At 37.8% G+C, this 12,379-nt stretch overlaps 1 protein-coding gene across 5 annotated transcripts in view; it reads right to left on the bottom strand.

The window, feature by feature from the left end:
- The window catches only part of DIAPH2 (diaphanous related formin 2), a 931,860-nt gene that overhangs the window by 481,801 nt on the left and 437,680 nt on the right, over positions 1–12,379 (bottom strand). For all 5 annotated transcript variants that reach the window (XM_025372654.1, XM_025372652.1, XM_025372653.1 and 2 more), the window contains one exon: positions 8,987–9,226. In XM_025372654.1, the coding sequence (XP_025228439.1) occupies positions 8,987–9,226 (240 nt within the window). The remainder of the gene's footprint in view (positions 1–8,986; positions 9,227–12,379) is intronic.

The following is a 12,379-nucleotide window of genomic DNA, read 5'->3' as shown; positions in this document are numbered from 1 at the left end:
CTTTGGGAGGTCAAGGTGGGTGGATTGCCTGAGCTCCGGAGTTTGAGACCAGCCTGGGCAACATGGTGAAACCCCGTTTCTACTAAAATACAAAAAATTAGCCAGGCTTGGCGGCGAGGGCCTGTAGTCCCAGCTACTCAGGAGGCTGAGGCAGGAGAATTGCTTGAACCTGGGAGGCGGAGGTTGCAGTGAGCCAAGATTGTGCCACTGCACTCTAGCCTGAGCAAGAGACCGAGACTCCATCTCCAAAAAAAAAAAAAAAAAAAAAAGAGACATATTTTGGTGTATTAATTTACATGAAAAAGTGTAGGAAACAAAAACCCGTGACACAATTATAAAAACTGAATCCAGAATGTCACCACTGACATAGTATCACAACAGTGTAACATTCATCTTTAAGCACAAGAAACTATTCAGTGGTCCTCAATAATGAGAGCCCAGTAAGCACAGTACAATAAAACACAATGGACTTAAATAAAGGTCAACCATCACATAAGCTGAACAAAGGAAACTATTTAAAATTAAGAATGATATTCTGTTCTTGTGTCACTCTATGGTGCTTAGTTATTTCAGAGGTCTAAACTATAGTGAATATTCTTGCTTCAATGTAATATAATGAGGCAGACAAACCCTTAAATTGAAATGTTTGTATCCACTGGTCATGAATTATGAACAAATGGTACAGCATGTCACTATATTATATGATGACATTTTAAAATGCAAAGTACCAAGAATATGTTCCTTTGCATTTGGCGTAGCATAGAATCTTATATCACTGATTAGCAACCAGTGACTTGGAGAGATCACCAAATGCAAACTCTTTCCCGCAAATACCCCCACAGAGGAAAGTTTAAAGGACCCCCAAGGAGAAAAAGAAAAGTTTGGAAGTAGGGCCTAACATTTCATCCCACTCCATACATGATCAAGAGTCTAATCTTCCTGGCCGGGCGCGGTGGCTCACGCCTGTAATCCCAGCACTTTGGGAGGCTGAGGCGGGCAGATCACAAGGTCAGGAGATCGAGACCACGGTGATACCCTGTCTCTACTAAAAATACAAAAAATTAGCCGGGCGCGGTGGCGGACGCCTGTAGTCCCAGCTACTCAGGAGGCTGAGGCAGGAGAATGGCATGAACCCGGGAGGCGGAGCTTGCAGTGAGCCGAGATCCGGCCACTGCACTCCAGCCTGGGCGACAGAGCAAGACTCCATCTCAAAAAAAAAAAAAAAGAGTCTAATCTTCCCTTTCACAGAATTTTTTTCAAGACAAATTATAACCCACAAAGTCATTTTCTTCTCAGCAAATTATCAATCACATCTCCCTCAAATTCAATTAATGCTAAATATTGTCTGATAGGAAAAAGTGTATTTCAGTGAAGCAAAAGAGTCAATGAAAATTCTAAAAATAGCATGATCCACTGAAATCATTTGTTTGAGTCCCAGGAAAAGTTGGATCCTAACTCTGCCTTCATCACTGAGTGATCTTGGTTAAAGCCATCTCTCTGGAGAGCAGATCCTCATTTGTAAAATATTGAGAACAGCAGTCAACCTTGCCTACACAAAACTAATATACTCTGATAGTCTATACAAAACCAAGGGATAGCTCCATAATTATTCAAATTATTAGATGCCATTTTATTATAAATATATAGGCTCTGCTGCTTGGATACATTAAAATCTATTACAAGATGAGAAACTTCCTAATAATAGGCCTACAGTTACACCAAACTGAATTAAAATAAAAATGATAGATTCTAAGTTTCATGCCACAGAGCCAAGAAAACTCACATGAGGTTTTCCCCATTTTCAGAACACTATAAGTGCCAGAGTTGGTTCTATAATGCTTCCTTGGAATGAGTCAACTATAACTAAACATTGTTACAATGCAATAAGAGGCAGGGTGCCACACAATTTTGTAAATAGAAAACCTTTATGTAAGCCCCAACTTGGACCTTTACTAGCTTTTGAATCTTGGACAAATTACATAACCTCACTGGGCTTTAGTTTTCTAATTTGCAAAATGGGGTTAATAACACTTAACTTCCCTGAATGACAAGGAAAACACTTTATAAACTATAAAAATACAGGCAACCAAATGCATGGACCGTTGACCAGGATTTACTGATTGTTGCTAAGTTCCCTTTCGATACATCCAATAGTGGTTATTTTCTAAAATATCTTTGGTTTTAAATTAAGAGTCCCATATTTATTTAATAACCCATATTTAATAATGAGTTGCTGATTTACATTTACAGCAAACAACACATTTTTATGTCTTTACAAATAAAACATAAAAAATCTTACAGTTACATATTCAACAGTTTTGCTGGCAAAAATATGCCCTTTATATCTGTGAGGAACAAAATGTTCTCACTTAAAAAACAAGTTAACACATGTTGAGTATTAATAACAAATCCTCTATTTAATCAAATTGTCTGACTTTCAATCTGTAGTAATATATTGAGAGCTTCACATGTAATAGACACTGGAGATATAATGCAGAATAAAATATACATCCAAATTTGATGAGTTCTGAGTCTTGTGAAGGACAAAGGGGAAGAAAACAGCAAATTAAATGCCAAGTGAAGACATGGTAAAAAGGTGGCCATATGGTAAACCAAGGAGAGAGACCTCACCAGAAACCAACCCTGCTGGCATCTTGATCTTAGGCTTTCAGTCTCCATAACTGTGAAAAAATAAATTTCTCCTCTTTAAGCCACTCAGCCTATGGTTTCTGTTATGTCAGTCCAAGCTGAACAATACACTGACTAAAGTATTTTCCTTTTCCAAGCATCAGTTTTCTCACTTGTGGACTGAAGAGGTTAGACTAGATGTATTCATCTGCTGACATTCTGAGTTTATATGGACACAATCCACATTATTTTAGCTAGAAATGATTAGACACTGTGAAACTTTGTGTGTACTTACGTATGACTTTTTCCTAAGGTCTTTTGTAGATTTTTTTGTGTGTGTGGATTACAGATTTCCAAATTTTACTGCCATAGACAGCAGTCGCTTTTCCCTACAAAGCATATTTTCTGGGGTAATTTTCTATTTCACAATAAAGTTGAACCTATTTTACTTTCCTTCTTACAACTTCTATGGGGAAGATGGATGGAGATGGATGTTTCCTTTGTATAGTTGGTATGATACTCTGTCACTAATACCATGTAATGGTCTCTAGATGAGGCTTTACACGTCATAGATACTCTAGATCATGGGTGTCCAATCTTTTGGCTTCCCTGGGCCACATTAGAAGAAGGAGAACTGTCTTGGGCTACATATAATATATACTATCACTAATGATAGCTGATGATCTAAAACAAACATCACAAAAAAATCTCATGTTTTAAGAAAGTTTATGAATTTGTGGGAGGATCATGGCAGACAGGAGGCAGGACTAGACTGCAGCTCCGACTCGGATGGACAGAGAAGCGTGAGGAGGCTTGCATCGTGAATTTTAGCTCCAGAACGACTGCAGGGATAAACCAGGAATCCCAAGAGGACCCACAGACTCTCTGAAGGAAGGGGACTGCTGCTGCAGGACCCAAATACTGTGAGTGCCCAAACTGCGGAAGTGGGAAAGGGAGATCCTCAGCCACCGAACACACACCCCTACTGGGGAAACTGAAGGTCTAGTTTGAGGGAGAAGTTTCCAGCCTCACCTACAGCTGAGTCAATTTAGAGAGCCAAGCAAAATATAGGGGTAGAGGAAGCAGCGGGAAAGGTCCTGGGAGTTCACTGGGTCCCCAAGCAGGCTATTCCTGCCTGGCACCATAGGGATCCTTCCAGAGGGTGACCAGAGGCACAGGGGAAAAAGCCACAAGGAGAAGAAAGTCTCCAGCTGAACTTTGTAACAACTTGAAGTGGTCAAGAAGCCTCCTGGCCAGAACTCAGTGGAGGGCATGAATCCGCTGTGTAGACTCTACAGGCAGTGGAAGAACTAAAGCCCTTTTCTTTCACAGCTCGGAGGTGGGTAGCCTGGGGCAAGTTCTCAGTCCTGTTTGCCCACTGCCTGGAAACAGACTCGGTGCTGTTAGTGGGGGCATGGTGGGAGTGAGGCCAGCCCTTTGGATTGCATGGGAGCTGGGTGAGGCCTGTGACTGCCGGCTTTCCCTCACTTCCCTGACAACCTGCGTGACTCAGCAGAGGCAGCCATAATCCATGTAGGTACACAACTCCATTGACCTGGGAACCTCACACCCATTCCCTACAGCAGCCGCAACAAGACCCACCCAAGAAGAGTCTGAGGTCAGACACGTCTAAACCTACCCCTCCTGATGGCCCTTCCCTACCCACGCTGGTAGCTGAAGACAAAGGGGACATACTCTTGGGAGTTCTAGGGCCCTGCCCACCGCCAGTTCCTCTCCATACTACCACAGCTGATGCTGTATGGAAATCACCACCTCCCGGCAGGAGGCCAACCAGCACAAAAATAGAACATTAAACCACCAAAGCTAAGAACCCTCACAGAGTCCATTTCACCCCGCTGCCACCTCCACTGGAACAGGTGCTGGTATCTACAGCTGAGAGACCCGCAGATGATTCACATCACAGGACTTTGTGCAGATAACCCCCAGTATCACCCCAGAGCCAGGTAGACTTGTTGGGTGCCTAGACCCAAAAGAGAGACAACCATCACTGCAGTTTGGCTCTCAGGAAGCCACATTCACAGGAAAAGGGGGAGAGTACCACATCAAGAGAACATCCCATGGGACAAAAGAATCTGAACAACAGCCTTCAGCCCTAGACCTTCCCTCTGACAGAGCCTACCCAAATGAGAAGGAACCAGAAAACCAACTCTGGTAATATGACAAAATAAGGCTCCTTAACACCCCCCAAAAATCACACTAGCTCACCAGCAATGGATCCAAACCAAGAAGAAATCCCTGATTTACCTGAAAAATTATTCAGGATATTGGTTATTAAGCTAATCAGGGAGACACCAGAGAAAGGTGAAGCCCAATGCAAGGAAATAAAAAAAAAAAAGACACAAGAAGTAAAGGGAGAAATATTCAAGAAATATTCAATCTCAAATTGAGATTCAGAGAAGCTAAGTGACTTAGTCATGAAAAATTGGCTAGTAATTGGCAAAGTGTAAGTTAAAATGTAGGTTCTAAGCCCACGATATTCTCCCCTTTTGTAAGGTTATGGATTCTTAATCCTACCTATTCTTCAAGATTCTTCGTTTTCAATTTACCAGCAGTGCCCAGTCACCAAAGATTCCTTCCTCCCCTGAACTCCTGCTAATATCAGTGGCCATTTATTTTTACCCTCACTGACAGTATACCTTGTGACATTACATAATATTCCGTATGCGTATTTCCTGGCTACTCAACTGTACCACAAACTTCTTGAGGTTTCTGTGTATCTTCTCTATTGTTTGTAGACCTCTGATGAATAGATCATCTGTTTTATTTTGTATTTGTTTATAGCTGCCTGATATTCCTTTACCTGCTCCTAACTTTTGGTATATCCCTATCTTTGGTAATAGCACCCTTTAGGGCATAACCAATCTTCCATGGCAGGTAGTTTTGGTAGCACTGTCAATCAAGGTTTTTTGCTCTCCCTTGAACAAGGGGTGTTCTTGTAATCCACACCGGGCTCATTAGGCTCTCTTCATAATTTGAATTTGAATCAAACATAGGCAAAGGAGAAGGAAAATGGTTGGAGTTGATATATCCCAAAGGCAACATCCTAAAAAGACTTTTCATTCAATCCTGCTACCTGAATTCTCAAAGCTGTCACAGTTGCTGTTCTTTTAAAGGCCAAGTAATTTAGTCTTTCCTCAGTTTCTGGCTGAGTTACTTCATATCTTTCCAGCAAGTTTCACTTTTTGCTTGAATCAGGCAGAGTCACGTTCTGATACTTACAAACAAAGGTACTTATTTGATAAACCCACAAAGCTTCGTATAGAGGGAATGCTAAGTATTTTTAAATGTTTTGTCCTTATGCAGATTATATATGCTATTTCATACTGAAAAAAAAAAAAAGCAAACAAATGGCCTTGAGGTGTAGCATTTCTATTGGTTAGAATTTTAATAACCAACAGGCTAAGCTAACATTGGGAGCTCATCTTCATTGAAATGATTTTTATTACAGTTCAGCACACTGGTTTGGTGACTCACAAAGTGATAATTCACTGCTGCAAATTAACAAAGCATTTTGTGGTGAGGGTAGTAATTACAATAATGATACCCTTTAGTGTTGACATTTTGGTTAACCCATCTGTTTTCCTTTTCTTCCCAAATACCATAACAGCCAATTGTGACCATCTGAAATTTTTATATTACCTTACTACAAGATACATCTGATAAGTTTAACCACATTCCTCCTTTTTACCTAGTTGAATATTTTAACATACTCTATAGCTTCTTGTTAAAAGCACTGGATTAGTTTTAAAATCACTGAGAAATTATCATTAGAAAAATTTAGGATAGTAAATGGTATCATTTTTAAAGCATAATCAGTGTTCTATGAGGGAAATTCCCCCTGCTATTTTCTTTAAGAAGGCAATCACTAAGAAAAATCAACCAAGAAATCCTTCATAATACAACTGAAATTAAACAGCAATTCTAGCTAATTACACATCAGTAGTTACTTAATTCTATTTCAAACAGAATACAGACCTAAGCTAACTATTTCTATGTGCTTCAGAAAATTTCTGTCATTTTAGACATTTACATTTACTCACAATCCTTTGTATTCCAGGACTATCCTTTGAGTCCTAGACATTATGGGAATATCATGCATGTATATGATATTTCTCTTTCTAAATGACAAGTGTTTTCCTAGAAAATTTCCCAGAAGATAAAAATCTTACTGAAAAGTTGGGGGTGGAGTGGGGGACAGATTTTAAAACCTTCACTTCTTTTGCTTTTGGAACACCTATTGCTACATGATAGTATTTCCCACAAGATTATTTTTTATTTTATTTGAAGTTGGCAAAAATCTTTGTGCTGAATCCTTTGAGCATACCTCTAGTGATAGATGTCAGATCAGTGCTGTGTAGAAGAACTTTTATTTGACAGGTAGATGACAGAAAGAAGCCTCTCTCCAAAATACAAGATGTAACTGTAAAATCCTTCAGTGAGATTAACGTAATCTTTTGTTCCTATGTATAAATGACTTACTCATTCTTGCTTCAAAGAAATTAGTTCATGTAATTAATTTGAATAGTGTGAAATTAAGACACTTATAAGGTACATATTTCTTCAAATTAGAATGGTTTAAAATATTTTTATATGAATTAAATGCAAAATAGGTATCTAATACAAATTTCTAATGATATTTTAACTTATACTCTTTTTATAATTGTCAAGCAAGAAGACTTTTAGATTTACTCACCGTGCATATAGCGTATACTCTAGGCAAGTAGCACCATGGTAAAGAGATGACTCTATTAACATTGGGTATATGGTATACAATACAATGTTAACGTCCTAAATACTTTATTTTATCCTATAAATCTGGCATGATTTAGTACAGTTTATTACAAGCATTGCCTTATTCCCTCTGGCATTATGAAATGATTTTACATGTCCCCAAATATCACAAGAAGATGAGGGTAAAATGTTTTCTTCACAAAATCCAGCATTTCCAGATAATTTTCCCTATTTTCCTTCCTTGTTCTCTTTCCTTACAGCCCTCAAAAATATATCAGGAATAAACAGATATTCACAATTCTATTGTACATCCTATTACTATCTGTAAGTGTTATTCTTTATGTCTATTTGGGTTAGAACTCCCAAGATCAAATCATTTTTGATACCTATCAAAGTGCTAGTCCATGTATATGTAATGAACATCAATTTAATGCATGTATAGAAAAGAAAGTCATATCCATTGCTAGATTTGGGATTCTCATTATAATATACTTCAAGAACTATCCAAAGTTCTGCAATGTTTTCAAATGTGAGAGAAAAAAAGTGAAAGAATGGTGAGATGTCAAAGATAGATTGCTTGTTTTCAGATTTATTTTCGTCTCTAGCTTTCTTACAGGCCTTCACCTCAGAGTCTTTTCAGGCTTCTATAACAGACAGATCTTTTCCTTGAATAAGGTGGTTTGCTCTAGCCTAAAAATGGACATGTACAAGCACTTTTGGGCTTCTCTGTATCTTTGTTTGCTTTTCATAAGTCTCAAAAATGTTATTATTAAATGATCCAGTCAAAACAAGTTGATTATTATTCAATTTTCTTTTTTACCTCTTGAATGCACTAGATACCAGTGTACAATACTACTTGACATTGAAGAGTATCATTATCTTAGAGTAGAATAAGCAAACTATATTCAAAAATAAATTTCTGGCTATTTACCTCATTAAATTTAGCTTGTTAGATACTTTTTAGAAAGACATAAGTAATAATGTAAATGAAATACGATACTGCATCTATTTTATTTTATTTTATATTTTATTTTGTGAGACATAGTCTTGCTCTTGTTGCCTAGGTTGGAGTACAGTGGCGTGATCCCGGCTCACTGCAACCCCCGCCTCTGGTGTTAAAGCGGTTCTCCTGCCTCAGCCTCCGGAGTAGCTGGGATTACAGGTACCCGTCATCTCCCCTCACTAATTTTTGTATTTTTAGTAGAGATGGGGTTTCACCATGTTGGCCAAGCTGGTCTCGAACTCCTGACCTCAGGTTATCCGCCTGCCTCGGCCTGTCAAAGTGCTGGGATTACAGGTGTGAGCCACCGCACCTGGCCAATACTGCATCTACTTTATAAAAGTGGGGATTTTTTGTCTATAAACTTCAGTAAAATGTAATCAGCAAATGTTAAGTACTGTATTCAAAAGAATTTTCAAGTCTTTTAGATTTTACTAAGATTTTTAAAAAGTATTTGTTTGAATTGAGATATAATTCGCATCCCAGAAAATTCGTCCTTTTCAAGCACACAATTTTGTGGTTTATGCATGATTGCTATTTGCAGTATCACCTTTCATAGACAGGAAGATTATTGTTGTAAATTAGCATTATAAAATGTTATCTTACCTTACAAAGGAAGTTGATCTTAAAACCCAAAGACTGGGCATTTCTTGAGCCTGAGTTCATGTAGTTTCCAACAAGAAGAACTAATTCTAAAAGTCTGTTAAAGCTTTCACTTTTCTTCAGTTCTTCACAGGCAAGAGTTACTGCTATGATGCTTGGTTTGATGTTGTTTACGTGTTCTTCAAATGTGAGTTTGAACAGGATACTACTGAGACGAGGCTGTAACATTTTCACGGAGCTCATCTGTAAGATAAGAAATACTCTATGAGAATATACATTTAATGCCTCTTATTTTATCTCTTTAGTGGGGATAATTTCATAGTCAACACTGTAACATCTCTGCATAAAGTGAATTTGCTCTGGGATTTTAAAAATATTTTTTGCTTTAAACATTCCAAAGAAATATTTTATCAAAGTTTAAAAAGCAGTTGGCTATACAGGTTTTTTAAAACTAAATCATCCTTATGGCATTAATAAAATATTATAGAAGCTGAACAGTTGCTATATGTTAATTGCATAATCATTAGCCATCAATAGCATTCAAACTGCCAACATCTGTCCCTGAGGTGAACTAGGAAAATTTATAAACATGAAATTGAGTTGAGTGAATAGTCGGGCCACAGATAAAAGATGTATATGATGACAGAAAATATAAGTGGAACATTTCCTAAGAAATTACCTATTACTATGCTGTTTGAAATCAGAAGACTAGCTCTGATTGAGCATTTAATAATTTTTAAACTTATGATTTCTATTCATAAAATATATTATTTATATACACTCTAAAGAATTCCTAAAGAATTTCACCTACTTGACAGATGCTGATGTTAAGTAACTAGATGATAGTAAAATCACATGAACTTACTTTTCAAGTACATTATGCAAGAATTCTATATTGGTTTTCTTCAATACAGTTCAACTTTGGTTTTAATTACTTGTTTCATAGCATTGGTGCACATTAAATATTCCAGTTGGTATAGTTACTATGATAATAATTGTTTTTAGTTTTTAATTTCCTATAGCTCCAAGTTACTCAACTAGTTTTCCTTCACAAAATGAATGCTGGGAGGGGAGATGGGAGAGAGGTAGACACACATGAACACACACAGACACATACATGCACACAGTGAAATTATTAATATTCCTAATTATATTTGTTTTTGTATGTATAGCCTACTTCCTTAAATACAAATGCCAAGTACAGATTAGACACCAAGATGTCTTCAGATAACATGAAGAGAATTTGACCATATAAACAAAAGTTTTTAAACCACAAAGTACCTTTCAAAAGCAGGAGATGAGCTGTTGGGCAGACCATATCTACTCTAATACAGAATCAAGACATAGTCCATTATTTTTCTTCTTCAAACTCGCCCGTTAACCATGAACATCTGCCTCTCCAAATATGAACGCTGCCTTCTACTAATCCTCCTATATGTTTTCATGCTTTTCACAGGCAGATATACAAAAGTATGATGGAATATCTACCCATTACTATATTTTTGTAGGTCTCATCACTTATGACTTTTTTTTAATCTGGTCAAGGTATTATTATACAAATTATCCTGCTATTTCTTCAGTACTCACATGGCAAGTATAAAACACACCATCTATTCACAAAAAGCTTACAATATAGTCTGAAACTCAAACCTTGAAAACTATTGCTGGTGAAAAAGCCAGCACATGATTTTAGGTAGGTAAAAAGAAATTAAGTTCTGGAGGTGTTCACTGGAAGAAGAAAAAACTAAACTCTTAGGATTACAGTGTTTAATGAAGACGTCACAGTAGAGGAAATACACATGAAAAAATATATGTATAGGTGTGTGCATGCATATGTAAATTTAAGCACACATAGAACTGACACTAAAAGGAAAAAGTGGCCGGGCATGGTGGCTGAGGCCTCTAAACCCAGCACTTCGGGAGGCAGAGGCAGGAGGATCACTTGAGGTCAGGAGTTTGAGACCAGCCTGGCCAACATGGTGAAGCCCTGTCTCTACTAAAAATACAAAAATTAGCATGGTGGTGGTGGCACAGTGCCTGTAATCCCAGCTACCCAGGAGGCTGAGGCAGGAGAATTGCTTGAGCCTGGTAGGTGGAGGTTGCAGTGAGCCAAGATTGTGCCACTGCACTCCAGCCTGGGCAACAGAGTGAGAGAGAAAGAAAGAGAGAAAGAGAGAAAGAGAGAAGAGAAGAGAAGAGAAGGGAAGAGAAGAGAAGAGAAGAGAAGAGAAGAGAAGAGAAGAGAAGAGAAGAGAAGAGAAGAGAAGAGAAGAGAAGAGAGAAGAGAAGAAAAGAAAAGAGAGAGAGAATGGTGTGAGAAAAGGTTTATAGGTTAGATATATATGATGTATATACCTAGGGGCAGAATTTGAAACAAAGTATCTAAAGAGTCCAAGTAAAGGCCACAGAAGTGGAAGCTAACCACATCAAAGTCTATGTCTCCATGAATTTGCAGGTCTCTTTGTGTATGTTTGTGTGGGAATCACTCTGAGTTTATATATTTTTCTGCCTTCATTTCTGCCTCTACCTCAGTCTCCAAATCCCTCCCCTACTTTATTTTTCCTTTCCTTTTACTGGTAACTGGCCATCACTAGCACTGAAGCATGCTTTCTATCATTTTCTGTTTAGGGAGTAGTTTTTTAGTCTCCCTGGTGACTAAAAAAGCCATAGAGTTGCTTTGAGCAGCTGCTAGTGACCACACACTTGCTCTCCTGGTCATACTTTGCAGAGCTTATAGGGACCCTGTTCACCAAGGTGCCCTTGGTACCAGATGGACAAGGAACAAAACCCTTAGGCATACGTGGGCTTTTAGTCTTCTTCGGTTCCAATATCATGTGCCTTCAATCATATTCTTATCCTTTCCATGTTTTGTATTAGCCTACAATGTTTGGTCTACAAACTCAGAGAACATGGATTTGATCTTTTTATAAAAATATCAGTTCCAATTGAAATTACATAACCAAAGTATGCTTTGATAATGATAGTAACAATGAAAACAGCAATTAACACTTATTAAGTACTTTGTGCCAGACATTTTTCAACATTTGCTTTATATATTTATTAACTGATTTATCATTATTTTCATTCCAAAGATGAGAAAAGTGAAACAAATAGTAAGTAACTTGCACAAAATCAAATTGTATGTTGGAAGCCTGAAGATTTGAATGCAGGCCTTTGGGCTACAGACTCCAGACTCTCAACCGCTACCCCACACTGCCTCTTGAGTCTTATTAGGAGAAGTAACTATGATTGGTTGAAGGAGAGATTAATGGCAGGGAAACCATCAGGAAGTTAGCAAAATGGTGCAAGAAACAGGTAATGAGGTAGCATGTTGACAGTAGGAAGATAAAGAAAACAATGGATATAAAAGATAGAATTAAGAATAAATGGGACTTA

The sequence above is a fragment of the Theropithecus gelada genome, chromosome X (assembly GCF_003255815.1).
Source record: "Theropithecus gelada isolate Dixy chromosome X, Tgel_1.0, whole genome shotgun sequence".
Classification (NCBI taxonomy): Eukaryota; Metazoa; Chordata; class Mammalia; order Primates; family Cercopithecidae; genus Theropithecus; species Theropithecus gelada.
This window is presented reverse-complemented; position numbering and strand designations above follow the sequence as displayed.